The 16,132-nt window shown below is 32.3% G+C and overlaps 2 protein-coding genes and 1 pseudogene across 2 annotated transcripts in view; all 3 read right to left on the reverse strand.

Annotated features, from left to right (window-relative positions):
* Positions 1 to 16,132, reverse strand: part of LOC114169604 (putative disease resistance RPP13-like protein 1) — a 75,541-nt gene that overhangs the window by 28,641 nt on the left and 30,768 nt on the right. The gene's annotated exons all lie outside the window — the stretch shown is intronic.
* On the reverse strand, positions 881 to 3,848 carry LOC146880843 (putative disease resistance protein At3g14460; annotated as a pseudogene).
* Positions 10,125 to 14,184, reverse strand: LOC146880844 (putative disease resistance RPP13-like protein 1). Its single transcript, XM_085668704.1, has one exon. It carries the CDS (start codon positions 14,132 to 14,134, stop codon positions 10,568 to 10,570), a length of 3,567 nt encoding a protein of 1,188 aa, XP_085524830.1. The 5' UTR covers positions 14,135 to 14,184; the 3' UTR covers positions 10,125 to 10,567.

The raw sequence follows: 16,132 nt of genomic DNA on the forward strand, positions 1-16,132 counted from the left end.
TCATGGATCCTTTAAAATTTTCATATATTTGATATATTTTTCAAATCTTATGATATTTTCAATTATTGTACAAAATATTAACAAATAAATCCGATTACTTATCTTTCCAAAATTATTTAATATCCCTTAATTATTTAAAAAGATAATAATAAAAATATCAATAAAAAATAAAAAACAAAAAACACACATGATAATGCCAATTATAATAGATGAAATCTAATATTTTTGTTTCTTGTCTTCTTGTTTGTATGTGCGTATGATGAGTTAGGTTAAACTGTGGTTATATTTTGTTTGATTATTATCTTTCGAAGTTTAAAAGGGTTTTTATTTGAAATATATTGAGATTTTTGAGAAATTGATAATTAATTTGGAGAGTGTTTCAAAGGGTGTTTTTTTAGAAAGATGAATATTTTGAAAGAATACTTTATCATGATTTTGAGTTTCATGTGTATAGGGGTGTATGAGTATATCGGTTGTGAGGGAAGGTGACTTTCTTGTTTCTATGTATGTTGTGAAAGTAGCTAGATTAAGATTTCTTTTTAGTTTTGTATATTGTTGTTATTTGATGATCAAAATGTGGTTTTTATGGTGAAGGTTGTTGGAAGTCTCATATCGATTGATGATAAGGTCAGCTTATAGTATATAAATGGGTGCAAACCTCATTTTATACTTCAGTTTTGTGAGTTAAGTTAGACTTAAAGTCCACTTCTTAATATGTATGTTGGAAGTTCATATTTATTCTAATTATAATGTCCATCATATTTGAGTGATATGGTACTGTACTTGTCCACTTAAAGCACAAGAGAAATGAGAATAAGATAACCTGTTAGAAATTTGAAAATGAACAGCTAATAATGTGAATATAATGCTTTATTTTTCTGAAAATACTAGTACATGATACTTGCTACGCCATTTCCTCTGAAAAGACTAAAAGAAGGTGTGTAGCAATAGAAATTTAGGACCTAAGGTTCTAGCAATGTCTGTTGTCCGCTGCTTTAAATTATGCCTTGTCCTCATGACTTAGCTCAAAAGTTTGCTTTCAAAAACAACTACATTCTCCCATGTTTGTTGGCTTCAAGAAAGGTGGAGTGCCCCTTCAGATTAACAAGGCCTTATTGTTTCTGTAAACAAGGTTGTTGCGACGAAACAAAGTAAGAGAAATTTCTAGGATGTTTATTATTTTACATTCCTAATTTTTTGTGTTATATGCATTGTACTTACCTACTTAGCATGAAAGCGCAAGAGAAATGAGTGTTGGTAATCTATCAGACACTGCATGTAACATACTTAAAATGACGTTATTATGAGTGCGATCACATGAAATCATCTCTAGATTACCAAATCCAATGAATTCAAGGGTCATGAGTGTTGGGAAGAAATGTAGTGGAAAGGTACTTGTCCTTAGAGAGAAACGGTCATCACTTGTTGACTCCAGGGATGAATAAATCTCCAAGTGTTCAGGATTGGCGAGCTCAACATTTTCCAATGATACTTCCATACGGAGGCTTCTCATGGTAGCCTCGTATAACAGCAGCTTTCCACAATCTTGTAGATATAAATCTAAGGCCTTAGGAGCGGAAGCATCAAGTTGTTGGCAGTGTCTAATGTATAGTCTTTCAAATCTGCTTTTAATGCATCCTGAGAATTCTCGATATTTTGCAGCTCCTTAATTGATAGACTTCCATCAAGGTTGAACTTTTCTAGCCGTTGAATACTCAACTCCTCGCCATTGCCAACATTAAAGGAAGTCATCATTACCATGAGATTCCTCATTCTTTCCAAATGCAGAGGCACCTTTCTCACTTTAGTATTTTTAAATTCAAGGCGACACAAATTGGTGAGTAAATGCAAATTTGAGGGTAATTCCTCCAAATATTCACAATTGTTCAACTTCAGTATTTGTAAGTGGGAGAGGGAACATATCTCTTCGGTTAGTTCTTGTATTATAGTATAGGAGAGGTCTAACGAACAAAGATGCTCAAGATTGCCCTACAGAGTCAGGTAAGTCTTTAAGATTAGAGTGAGATAGAGATAAGATACGTAAGGACTTAAACATGGAGAAGAAGTCATGTATCGGCTTATTGATACCCCAATGCCATAAAAAATTCAGGCTCCTAAATGTCGGCATAAATGTACGTAACCTTTTTGTATTACATAAAGTTTCAAACTCATCAAAATATTGTTTGTATCCAAGTTCAACTGAAAAATGACGAGTTACTTCTTGTATCCTTTCTGTTTGAGCATCTTCCCACCTGAAGTATATGTCTCCACTAACATATTTTGCCAACTCATATAGAAGGTCATGCATGACAAATACTTCTTGCATTTTACCAGATTTTTGGAAGAAGGATCTTGATAGTAGATCATTGAAGTGGTCATGGCAATCTTGTTCTGAACGACGGTGTAGGAGATTTTCAGCCATCCACAAGTGCATCAAGTGCTCCTTCTTAAACTCATGATCCTTGGGAAACAAAGCACAATAAGCAAAGCAGACCTTCAAATGGGGAGGAAGGTGGATATAGCTCAATGCTAAAGCGGGAATAATAGCACATCGCTCTTCCGGAAGTTCCCATATTTCACTTTCGAACACTCTTTTCCATTCAGAAACAGATTTGTTGTATAAAAGACTTCCCATCGTTTTCAAGGCAAGAGGTAGTCTTTCACATTTTTTAACAATCTCCATGCCAATCTCCCTGCACTCTGGATTTTGTTGAGTTTCATCATCTTGGAATGCATGCTTAGCAAATACGTTCCAGCAATCTTCTTCTTGTAATAGCTTTAGGAGGTGTACTTCTGACCGCATGGTACCAGCAACATTCTCATCACGAGTAGTCACAAGAATCCTACTCCCTTTTCCGAAAACAAGGGGCTTTTGCACTTCTTCCCATTTGGATTGGTTTTGGTTCCAAACATCATCCAGAACAAGAATAAACTTTTTCCCCGCCAATTTTTCTGTCAATCTTTTGTGAACCATCCCTGTATCTGTACTATTATTAGATGATTCAGTAACACCATCAAGAACTGCTTTTGATACCTTGAAAACATCAAATTCATCTGAGACGCAAACCCAAGCTTTGAAGTCAAATTTATCCTCACCAGTATCCAATCTTGGATCATTGAATACATGTTGGGCAAGAGTGGTCTTACCCACCCCTCCCATTCCCACAATAGAAAGTATAGATAAGTTATTGTGAGTGTGAGATGTGAGCCAGTTAAACACAAATTCTTTGTCATCATCTCTGCCATAGATAACACTATCCTTTGGCAAATATGTTGATCGTAATTTACTTCCCGATCTTGATCCCTCCCCAACATCATCAGCTCTTTTTAAACCTAAAACATGGCTTTGTGTCGCAAGATGTTCTAGGTTCTCAATGAGATTTTCCATCCTGGATTCAATTTCATTTTCAAAGAAACTGACAAAAGAGGATTTGAGGAAATTCCACACCTTTTTAGCAGCACTCCGAGATTCAGCTTCCGCTTGGCTTTTGGAGAGTGCATCATCTATTTCCTCAAGAAGATCCTCTGCATCAAAAACAACATCTTTGGCTGCGAGAAGCCAATCTCTGACACGTGGATTTGTGAACTGTTTCTGTTCTGCATCATCAGCCACAACATCAATGGCTAGGAGCTTCACTTTCAAGTTGCTTAGCATCTTCTTGTTGCTTTTATTTCCACGAAAAATGTCCCCAAAACGAGAAGCCAAATTGTCAATAGTCTTCTCAACGAAGGTGGACACAAGAGCACCAGTAATCAATTCAGCTGCCATGGTAGAAAGTGGAGTGAGTGCAGAGATATGAGTGATGATGAGATGATTAGTAAGAAGGTGCTTTTTTAGGTCTCCATAATGAGAATAAGTACAAAGATTAAATGACAATATAAAATTTTAGTTAATTATATGAAAGAATATGAAATTATTAAAGGCTACAATTCTTGAACTAAGGAAACGAGCTAGTAAAATGAGAATATATGGAAAACATATTCATGAAATGAAATCGTTTAAGAAAATTTTAGTTTTCATTCTCCCATATATATGATGCAATCATTATTTATTACAGTTGAACAAGTCAAGGATATATCTCCTCATCGATGATAAAACTAATAGGTTTTCTTGAAGCATATGAAAAAAGAAGGTTGAAAAGATATAGTGAAACCTCTGTCAAAAATGTTTTTCAATCAAAGCTTAATTGTGGTATCAAAGTAAGGAAAGTGGATAAAATTTTATGAAACAACCAAAATTCTAGAATTTTCTCTAAGTTTAATCAGGATAAATATCATCATGTTAAGTCACTTGAAAAAGAAGATTGTTGGTATCGCATAAGATAACAATGTTAGTATAGCAGGAAATTTAATACGTGAAAAAATAATTATTACTACAACAATTTATAGTTTAGACCACACTAAAATAGACAACGGCTAAATAAATGTAGCCTAAACATATAATAAACAACATTTTTATAAATGATGTATAAATATCATGAAAGTCCATGATTATATAATTGTTGCTTTAAACTATGTGGGCAAAACTAGTAAAAATGTGGTCTAAAAACATAGATAAGGTATAAATTCAACATGTAAAATTGTTGTTTACTGTGAGAATTTTAAGCAACGGTTTTAAAAATATTGTCATACTAAAAACCGTTGTCTATTACCTATAGCTACACTCACCTATACCACGCCTAAAAAATTGTGGTCTAATCTTTAGACCACGGTTTTTATAATTTATATCATAATTTTATGTTGTTGTCTAAAGTGATTTTTGTTGTGAATAAAATATCTCATATATGACATCCAAATGACATAATCATGTAATAAAAATAATAACTTAGAAAAAAAAGACAATAATCAAGTGGGTGGGTTCTGATAATGTTTGCAGAATAAAAAGAAATTGTACATTCACATTTCTTCCATTTGGTGGCTAACTGTGAAAAGAACATTAAAACAACCCTGAAAACGACCACGAAAAGAATAAATTTGACAACTGAATAGAAGACAATAAACTCCGATGAAACTAGTTAAATAGCTCCTTTTTTTTTCTTTCTTTTCCATCCTTTTGATTACATATTTATATTACTGTGATAACTATTTTTTTGTAATTTTCTCCTTTACTTGTTTATTGTGAATCGTTGATCAGTTTGTTTTTCCATTTGGTGAAGTTGGTGAAGGCTACATGTTTCAGAACCACATATACCTCAATAATCCAAATTTTGGTGTATGAGTTTCTCTGTTACAACACCAATCCAACTCAACTTGGCGTGGGGCTGGTCAAACCTACTCGGCTCGATCTGGGCTTGGGCCTACTCAATTCGGCATAGGCTGAATTGGCTTGACATGGATTTAGGATGATTTGGCTCTATCTAAGTCCAAACAGATTTGGCTCGACTTGATGACAGCCAACCCACCTCAACCTTGACCTGGGTAAAAATCAACTCACCTCATATTTGACCCAGAATGACTCATCTCGTCCTTTGCCCGAACCAAATCGATTCGGCTCGACCTGTGTTTAGCTGGATTAACTTCACCCTTGGGAAATAGGATTTCATAATCAATTGTCCTTTGCACATATCTGAGTATTTTATTTGCAACTAACAAGTGAGACTTCCTTGGTTCTTGCATGAATCTACTTGTTAGCCCAACACTGAAATTCAAATATGATCTTTAGTATATTATGCATCCAACCATCTTTCTTTAGTAAGTAGGATTACTCTTATCTTCATTTGTTTACTGTCTAAAACAAGTCCAATCTCTGTTGGTGTTCTTGCTGGATTGTTTTCTACATATCAAGCCTCTTCAATAGATCCTTTGCATATTTGGATTGTTTCATCATTGTGAGTCATTTTAAGCTCAATTCCTAAGAAATAAGAGCGAAGTCTAAGGCCACTCATCTCAAACTCATCCATTATTTACCCTTTGAATTCAACAAGCGTATAATTAGTTTTTCTGATTTCACATTGTCTTTCCAACATTTCAAATAACCGACGGTATTAAGATATAGCTTAGCATATAGTTTTCTATTTTTACGTTTGTTAACTATAGTTTAATCTTCTCGTTTAGCTTCTTGTTTTTTCCTTTATGTTTTTGGTTCTTATCTATATATAGGAACTGACTTTGTATCAGAGAAAATTAACTTTTTTTTCTTCTCTATTTTCTATTCAATAATATGGGGATGCTTTTGACTTGATACATATTGATATAATATGGGGATCTATAGCTATTACTTCTGTTCACGGTCATATATATTTCTTTACCATTGTTGATGACTATAGTAGCCACACTCTGGATATTTTTCATGAAAACAAAAAGTGAAACTGATCTTTGTTATTCACTTTTGTTATTGATGTAAAGAATCAATTCAATAAGAACATTAAAACCTTTACATCTAAACATGGTAGAGAATTATTTTGCTATGATAAATTTGGCATCTTAAATAAAAAAGCTTGTGTTGAGACTCCACAAGACAATGTTGTAGTTAAAAGGAAAAACATAAGTACATATCCTTAATGTTACCTGTAATCTTCATTTTCAATCTGGTTTGCCAAAGATTTATTGATCTTATACTGCTTCTCATGCTATTCATCTAATAAATAAACTCCCTTCTAACTCTCTTAATGGAAAACTTCTTATGAATTATATTATATAGGAAGCCTCCAATACCTATCTAAATTTCAAGATTTTCTGTTCTTTGTGTTTTCCTTCAAGTTTAGAAAATAATAGGAAACCAAGATCTAGAAAATGTGTTTTGCTTTATTATAAAACTAGTACTAAAGGATATATGCTTTTGGATGCTAAGAACGGACAAATTTTCATAAGTAGGAATGTCATATTTTTTGAATACTGATTATTCCAAATAAGTAATTATTTCATATCGACATTTACGATAAAAAGAAACTGATTATTAAAGTTCCATTTAAATAAATTTTAGTCCCTGTTGTAGGATTGATATTTACTCTAAACATGTAATATTTTTTTTAACTTAGTTACTTAATAAATTAACCATATGTATCGAAATTTGTTGGGTTTTCTGTATCAAATTTACTATTAATGTCTACTAAGTTTGGTTGAAGCATCCATTTCTTAATCTAGATGACAGAGGAATCAGATACACTAAGTATATTAGAAACTTAAGCTTTACAACTATTTCATTTTATATTTCCTAATTTAATTTAGTACTTGAAATTTTAAGTCTATTGTAAATATATGTGTTAGGAGCACCAACTAAAAGAGAAAAGTAGTTGATTTTCAGCATCACTTCTCTTTTGGAGAGCACTTGTATATCATCTATAAGAGATCCTCTGCATCAAGGACAGCATTTGTTACCATAAGCAGTGCAATGCAGGGTTAATGTTGCAATGAAACGGGAAATAAGATATTTCATCAACATTTTCTTCTTCCATGGTTAGTCAACTAATAATTTTAGTCTTCCCCACATCACAAACTTCAACAACTGTATTCCAATTCTAAATGAGTGACTATCATTATTGCTGTAAGTGACATCAATTGTCCGGAAACCAAGTGGACCGGTGATAATCAAATCGTGTTGTTTGGACGGTTACATTCTTAACTAAAAAAAATTACACTCTAATTAATGGTTATAGCTTTTGATCTAGTGATAAACATTTGATCGTAAGAATTATAACAATTATACACTCTATGTAATTTCTTTTTTGGAATTTTATACATTCTGGTATAATTTAGATATTTAAGATGGCAGAGTGCATGTATACTGCTATCATCGTGAAACAACTTAATCAAGTAAACAAATACTTCCCATGAATGTCAATACATTTTATCATCCAATATATTATAGTGCTTGTAAAATGTAGGTTCCTTCTAGTTTTGGAGATACAATGATTTTATCACCCTTACATTCAAATTTTGCACTTTATTACTGCTTGTTAAGTTCCATAACATGCTCTGACTATATAAGATTAAGTCTTTATAATAATAGAAGAAGAACAATTGTATTAGTAACCAAACATATATGTGAAGTAATTGAGTATCTTCATTCTCTCTTAATCATCGTTTATACCATTCAAATGTTAAACAGCTGTGTCGAATTGGTCACAGAATTCAGGAGTTGTTGTTTGAGAAGTTGCAATTTTGTTGGACCGATCCATCTCTCCGCTTCTGATTCAAACGCCCAAATGACATTTAGCCAAATATTTACAGCATAGGTTATGATATGAAAGAGAAAACACACATCCATTATTACGATACAAATAAGTTAAAGGACTAAAAAACAAATTTAAAGTATAAGTTAAAAGAAACCGTATAATATTAAACACAAAGTATATTAGACACTTGAAATTTACTTAAGTTTTACAGCTATTGCATTTTATATTTTCTAATTTAATTGAGAATTAATAAGTACGATGTTAAAAATAGGAAAATGATTCATATACACCAAAAAGATGTATTAACATTTAATCTTAATTTTGAAAAAGAATTAATAAGTTATGTTACTTCTAGAGAGAAAATATAAATGATAAATGAATAGGTTATATGATTTGAGAAGAAGAAAAATCAAATAACGATAGGTTTATATGCAATGTGTATTTTATGGAAGGAGTGAATTGTTAAAAGATTTTTTCAGGACAACTAAGGAAAAAGAAAAGTAGTTGATGATATACACTTAAAAGAAAAATAAATTGGCCTACCAAATAAGTAGTTAGTATAAATAGATATATTGAATGTGAGCAATTTTTTTCCGATCTTTCGTGAAAGTATGAAATGTAAAAACTTTTAACGTTCAAAAAGTAAACTGCCTTTAATTTTTGAAAAAAAAAAAATCTCTTCCAAATTTTTAACAACAATAAAACGTAATTATTTTATTATTTAATTTATATTTTATTTTATTTTTTGTAAATTTTTTAGATGTTCAACACTATTTTTGGTTAATTTTTTTGTTAATTTAAATTTGTGTACGTTTAATTATATTTTAATTTTTAACAATAATTAAATATAATTACTTTATTATTTTTAACTTTTTATTGTTGTGTATCAAATAAAATATTAAACGTGGTTGTATAATATTTATCGACATTTTTGTTCTATAAATAAAATAAAATTATATTAATAAATATTAAGTCACAATTCATTTGATATCATAATTAATTATATGAACTTTTATAAAATTTGATAGGTATTAATTATTTTTAACCCTTGTTCTAAGAATACCAGTTAGCATAACTTATTAAAATAATATAAATTTATATAATAAATTTTCTATAAAAAAAATATTCTTTTTGTCTTTCACTCATGTCTACAGTAGTTTCCAAACAAAACAAACACTTTAAAAAATTTTGAAGTCTCTACCAAACAAGAAAAAATATTGATTATCCGTAAAGTTTTTCTTGTGGTATTGGAACCTCAAAAGGTCACCCTTTTATCCAAAAATAGACATTTTGGAAACTCTAATATCGAAAAAGTTCACTTTTTTGACATAAAATGTTTCAATTTTTGGACTTTATGCCCAAAAGAGGGAATTTTGAATAAGTGACATCTACAGCAAGTTAAATCACTTGAAGAAAGTTTGTTGGTATTGCAGGAAATAATAGAGATCATGCTCCAAAACAATATAGATTGGGTAAATAAGAAATTGCAAATCTATTCAACCATGTTGAACTATATGTCTTGTAACTATGTATAAATTAACTGTTATTACATAACAAAAGGGAAAAACTACATTTAAACAAAGACCTTCAAGTCCAACTATGTATATCAACAGAAACCATCCAAAAGAGTTCATCATAGAACGCAGAAGTGTGGCTACCATAGCAGTAAATAAACCAGAGGACACTTAAAATCTCTCATATATGACAATGTTTCAAGTGACACAATCATGTAATAAAAATAAAAAATTAGAAAAATAGACAATAATGAAGTGGTTGGGTTCTGATAATGTTTGCAGAATATATAAAAAAAAATCGTGCATTCATATTTCTTCGATTTTCTGGCTTTCAGATATATATTAAAGCCAGTTTAATGAATCTAGTCAAATTTGGTATCTAAGTAATGAATAAACAAACACAAACAACCGTGAAAAGAACATTAAAACAAACATGAAAACAAATCATGGAAGGGTTAAATTGTTTGAAGCCTTTTTTGCAGGAGTACAAACGAAAGAGAAAAGTAGTTGGTACACACATTCAAAAGAAAAATAAGTTGTAGCAGACCAAATGCATCAATATTCAAAACAAACAACATCACTAAAATATATACATGTTTTTAACATGAGCAATCTTTTCCCATTCTTTATCTCCTCTGTCTGGCAATGTTGTTTCAGCAAAGAACAATCATCTATTTTAAGATATGGAATTGATTAGGGAAAACCCTCCTCTGGTAACCGTTAGAGGTTGGGGCAGCTCCAAAGTCTTTAAGAGATGAAAGTTGATAGAGACCTTGTAGTCCAGTCCTTTCAAATTTGGAGAATAAGAGAAGGTTAGAGAAGTAAAAGAGAGTGGAAGCAGACCTTCATTGTGCCTCAAATTTTCCAATACTTCAATCATTCCAAAGAAGGACAATCTTAGAAAGCTCCTTTCATTGAGCCAACGAGTCAAAGTATTCTTTAAAGTGTCACCACAAATCTTGGACAATCTTCTATGTGTATCGACTTGAGAGACGTGTATTTTTTTACTGGCAATGATTCAAATTTAGAGCAATTACTGATTGTCAGATACTCCAGACTTGATGGCAAACCTTCATCAGGGAATGACACAAGTCTTGGACAATTTTGTAAGCGTAGCGACTTGAGAGACAACATATGCATGTTTCCAGGAAATGATTCAAATTCAGGGCACTCTTTGATTTCAAGATGCTCAAGGTTTGATGGCAAAAATCCCTCAGGGAATGACTTAAATCTTGGACATTCTTCTATCAGTAGCCAATTGAGAGATGGAAGCAAAATATGCATGTTTCCAGGTAATGATTCAAATGCAGGGCACCCTATGATTGACAAATGCTTCAGATTTGATGGCAAACTTCCTTCAGGGAACCACTCAAGTCTTGGACATTGACATATGATTAGTTTCTCGAGAGATGGAAACAACATATGCATGTTTCCAGGCAATGATTCAAATTTATGGCACCTAACGATTTTCAAACACTGGAGATGATTGTGAGGGTGATTATGTGAAATCATATGTAAATTACTAAACCCATCGAGAGTAAGCTTCTTGAGTGCCGGGAAGAAATGTAGTGGAAAGGTCCACAGGGAGACAGAATCATCACTCTTTGGACAATCACTAAAAGTGTTTGAATCAATGCTCAATTGCTCAATAGAATTGTCAGGTATGATATGCCCAACCATATCCAAAAATGATGCTTCCATGTTGTCTCCACCCAATGCGAGCTTTTTCACTGTAGCCCAATCAAACAAGACCTTTCCAGTGTTTTTTAGATTTAAATCTAGAGCCTTAGGAGCGGAAGCCTCAAGTTGTTGGCACTGTATAATTTTTAGTGTTTTTAAAGGAATGAGTTGCTCTGGTAAATGTCTTTTCAACTTGGGACAAAAACTTATAGAAAGATGTTCTAGACGAGGAAAAGCACCTATCACAACTTTACATGCCCATTTTTCCCATTGTGCCATGTAGGAGAACGACAGTGTTTCAAGAGATTCAAATGAAGAAGAGCTGTTGCCATAAAAATCAGCATCAATACTTACTATCTCATCGAACTGTGAAATATGCAAGTGCTTGAGAAACGGCAAAAGACCAAGCGGAGGTAAATGTTGGCAAGATTTACATCCACTTAACATTAAGAACTCCATATTCAACAATGAATTCTTTTGCAACCAATTTGGAAATTGTGTGCCACCGTAGCCAAGGATTGACAACTCCTTCAAGTTTTTGGAAGGTTGCAAATTCTCAATTACATCCTCTTCCTTTTTTGAATCAACAGAGTTCCCATTCCTCCTCAAATCCCATTGCAACTTCAGCTTCACAATGTGTGTTTTATTCTTCAAATCTGCTTCTAATGCATCCAGGGAATTATCAATATTTTGTAGCCCCCCAATTGATAGGTCTTCATGAATGTTGTTGAGCTCTCCTAGCCGTTGAATACCCAACTCCCTGCCATGGCCAACATTAAAGGAATCCATCATTACTTTAAGATTCTTCAGTTTTCCCAAATTTAGTGGCACATTTGTCAATGTAGTGCTTATAAATTCAAGTCGACACAAATTGGTGAGTAAATGCAAATTTGAGGGCAACTCCTTCAAATTTTTACAATTGTTCAACTTCAGTATTTGCAAGTGGGAGAGTAAACATATCTTTCCAGTTAGTTTTTCTATTGCAGTACGGGAGAGGTCTAAGGAACGAAGATGCTTAAGATTGTCAATAGAATCAGGTATCTCTTTAATGTCAGAACAACCAGACAGAGATAAAATCCGTATGAACTTAAACTTGGAGAACAATTCATGTATCAACGTATTGATACCACAATGCCAGGGATAAGAATACCTGCTTCTACTTATTGGCATAAATGTACGTAATCTTTCTGTATTACATAAAGTTCCAAACCCATCAAAATATTGATCATCATATTCAAGTTCAACCGAAAAATGACGAGTTTCTTTTTGTACACTCTCTATTTGACCAATTTCACACCTGAAGTATATGTCTCCAGCAACATATTTTGCCAAATCATTTAGAAGGTCATGCATGACAAATACTTCTTCCTCTTGACCTAATTGTTGTATGAAGGATCTTGATAGTAGATCATTGAAGTATTGTTGGCAAACTTCTTCTGGAGTCTTACTATGTTGACGACAACAAAGATTTTTATTCATCCACAAGTGCATCAAGTGTTCCTTCTTAAACTCATAATCCTTGGGGAACAAGGCAAAGTAAGCAAAGCATGCCTTCAGATGGGAAGGAAGATTGATATAGCTCAATGCTAAAGCGGGAACAATATCACAACAATCTTTTGGCAATTCCCATATTTCGCTTCTGAACACAGTTTCCCATTCTGAAACAGATGATTTGTTGTATAATAGACTTCCCATTGTTTTCAAGGCCAGAGGTAGTCCATCGCATTTTTTAACAATCTCCATAGCAATATCCCTGCACTCTGGATTTGGTTGAGTATCATCACCACGAAATGCATATTTAGCAAACAACTTCCAGCAATCATCTTCCTGTAATAGTCTTGGAAAGTATTCTTCTGACCGCATGGTAGAAGCAACGTCCTTATTACGTGTAGTGACAAGAATCCTACTCCCTTGGGCTCCGAAAACAAGGACCTTCTGAACTTCTTCCCATTTAGAGTGGTTTTTGTTCCAAACATCATCCAAAACAAGAAGAAATTTTTTTCCCATCAATTTTTCTTTCAATCTTCTGTGAACCATCTCTGTATCTCTACTATCATCAGTTGATCTAGTAACACCCTCAAGAATTGCTCTTGAAATATTGAAAACATCAAATTCATCGGAAACACAAACCCAGATTTTGATATCAAATTTAGCCTCAGACATCCTTGGATCATTGAATACATGTTGGGCAAGAGCGGTCTTACCCAGCCCTGGCATTCCCACAATAGAAAGCACAGAAAGGTTTTTGGCAGTGTTAGATGTGAGCCAGTTAAAGACAAATTCCTTGTCATCATCTCTGCCATAGATAACACTATCCTTTGGCAAATATGTTGATCGTAATTTACTGCCTGATCCTAATTCCACCCCAATATCATCAGCCTTTTTCAAACCTAGAACATGGCTTTGTGTTGCTAGATCTTCTAGGTTTTCAATAAGTTTTTCCATTCTGGATTCAATTTCATTTTCAAAGAAACTGACAAAAGAGGATTTGAGGAAATTCCACACCTTTTTAGCAGCACTATGAGATTCAGCTTCCACTTGGCTTTTGGAGAGTGCATCATCTATTTCCTCAAGGAGATCCTCTGTATCAAGCATGACACCTTTGGCTGCAAGAAGCCAATCTCTGACACGTGGATTTGTGAACTGCTTCTGTTCTGCATCATCAACCACAACATCAATGGCTAGGAGCTTCACCTTCAAATTGCTTAGCTGCTTCTTTTTGCTTTTATTTCCACGAAATATGTCTCCAAAAAGAGAAGCCAAATTGTCAATAGTCCTCTCAATGAAGGTGGAAACAACAGCACCGGCAATGAATTCAGTTGCCATGGTAGAAAATGGAGTGGATGAATCGCAATTAGTGGGCTGCTGAGATGATATACATGAAAAGCTTTTAATGAAATATGAATGGAAATGAGTAATTTGAAAGTAAAGCATAATGCAAAGACTGAAACAGTGCAGAAGGTCATTCATTTTTTACAAAAACATTAACACCTGTATTCCACTACATGACTTTCCTAAAGTTAAAGTCAGATGAGTAATCAAATCGCCAACACAACGAATATTGATGACTTTCCTAAAGTTAAAGTCAAAAGCCTGATGAACTCGAGGTAAAGACAAAGAAAGTTACGGAGTATTAAAGATATCTTATTTGTTATGAATTTAAATCTGAATCTGAATTTCACTTTAAGTAGAAATAATAAATTTGAACAGGAAAATCAACAATTATTAATTTAAAATAATTGATAAATGAAAATATCTTGCAGAACAGAGAAAATACGTGTAAGTCTTTGCTTTTCTGGTTTTCGGATATATATATATATATATACACAGCTTAAAAAAGAAGAAGATAGTTTTGTGTAGTGAAGTGTACAGTTTTATTGAACTTATAATCAAAAGAAAAACGAAGCAAAGTCTTTTTAGATTCTTTGAAAGTTTTCCATGATTAGGATATAACTAAAATATTCAGATATTGTAATTTGGTTTAACGCAAACTTAATTGATTATTGTGTGAATGAACATTTGTATGCGTCTAGGCTTTAATCAGTTACGAGTATTGATAATCGATTATTTAGTGAATGATTGTTTTTTATTCGATTTTTGAATTTTAACATATTAATGTTATTATAGTTACGAAAAGCTATATCTTTGAAATGAGTGAGATAATTTTTTTCGGGGCTATATAAGTAAAGATAAATTTGTATCAGTTCTCTGCTTTGATCATGATATAAATAAAGTAGCTCTTAATATGTTTGAAGATGGTACTTTGGAACATAAGATATAAATAAACTGATCTTTTGTTATTCACTTTTGTTATGCATGTAAAGAATCAATTCAATAAGAACATTAAAACCTTTACATCTAAAACTGGTAGAGAATTATTTTGCTATGATAAATTTGGCATCTTACATAAAAAAGCTTGTGTTGAGACTCCACAAGACAATGTTGTTGTTAAAAGGAAACATAAGTACATATCCTTAATGTTACCTGTAATCTTCATTTTCAATCTGGTTTACCAAAGATTTATTGATCTTATACTGCTTCTCATGCTATTCATCTAATAAATAGGTTCCACTCTCACACTCTTTACGGAAAATCTCCTTATGAATTATTATATAGGAAGCCTCCTATACCTATCTAAATTTCAAGATTTTCGGTTCTTTGTGTTTTCCTTCAAGTTTAGAAAATAATAGGATTAAACTTGAACCAAGATCCAGAAAATGTGTTTTCCTTTATTATAAAACTAGTACTAAAGGATATATGCTTTTGGATGCTAAGAACGGACAAATTTTCATAAGTAGGTATTTCATATTTTTTGAAAACTGATAATTCCAAATAAGTAATTATTTCATATCGACGTTCAACGATAAAAACAAAACTGATTATTAAAGTTCCATTTAAATAAATTTTAGTCCCTGTTGTAGGATTGATATTTACTCTAAACATGTAGTTTCTTTTTGACTTAGTTACTTAATAAATTAAACATATTTATCGAAATTTGTTGTGCATTCTTTATCAAATTTACTATTAATGTCTAAGTTTGGTGGAAACATCTATTTCTTAATCTAGATGACAGAGGAATCAGATACATTAAGTATATTAGAAACTTAAGCTTCACAACTGTTTCATTTTATATTTCCTAATTTAATTAGTACTTGAAATTTTAAGTCTATTGTAAATATATGTGTTATACCAGAATTTATCCTTGACCAAATTGTCTATAAAAGAGAGTAAGGGTTAATAATTATGATGTTAAAAAAAATCATGAAAGGGGTGAATTGTTGCATGTCTTTTTAGGACCACCAACAAAAAGAGAAAAGTAGTTGA

The sequence above is a fragment of the Vigna unguiculata genome, chromosome 11, assembly GCF_037176805.1.
Source record: "Vigna unguiculata cultivar grain cowpea cultivar isolate G323 ecotype 2 chromosome 11, ASM3717680v1, whole genome shotgun sequence".
Lineage (NCBI taxonomy): Eukaryota > Viridiplantae > Streptophyta > Magnoliopsida > Fabales > Fabaceae > Vigna > Vigna unguiculata.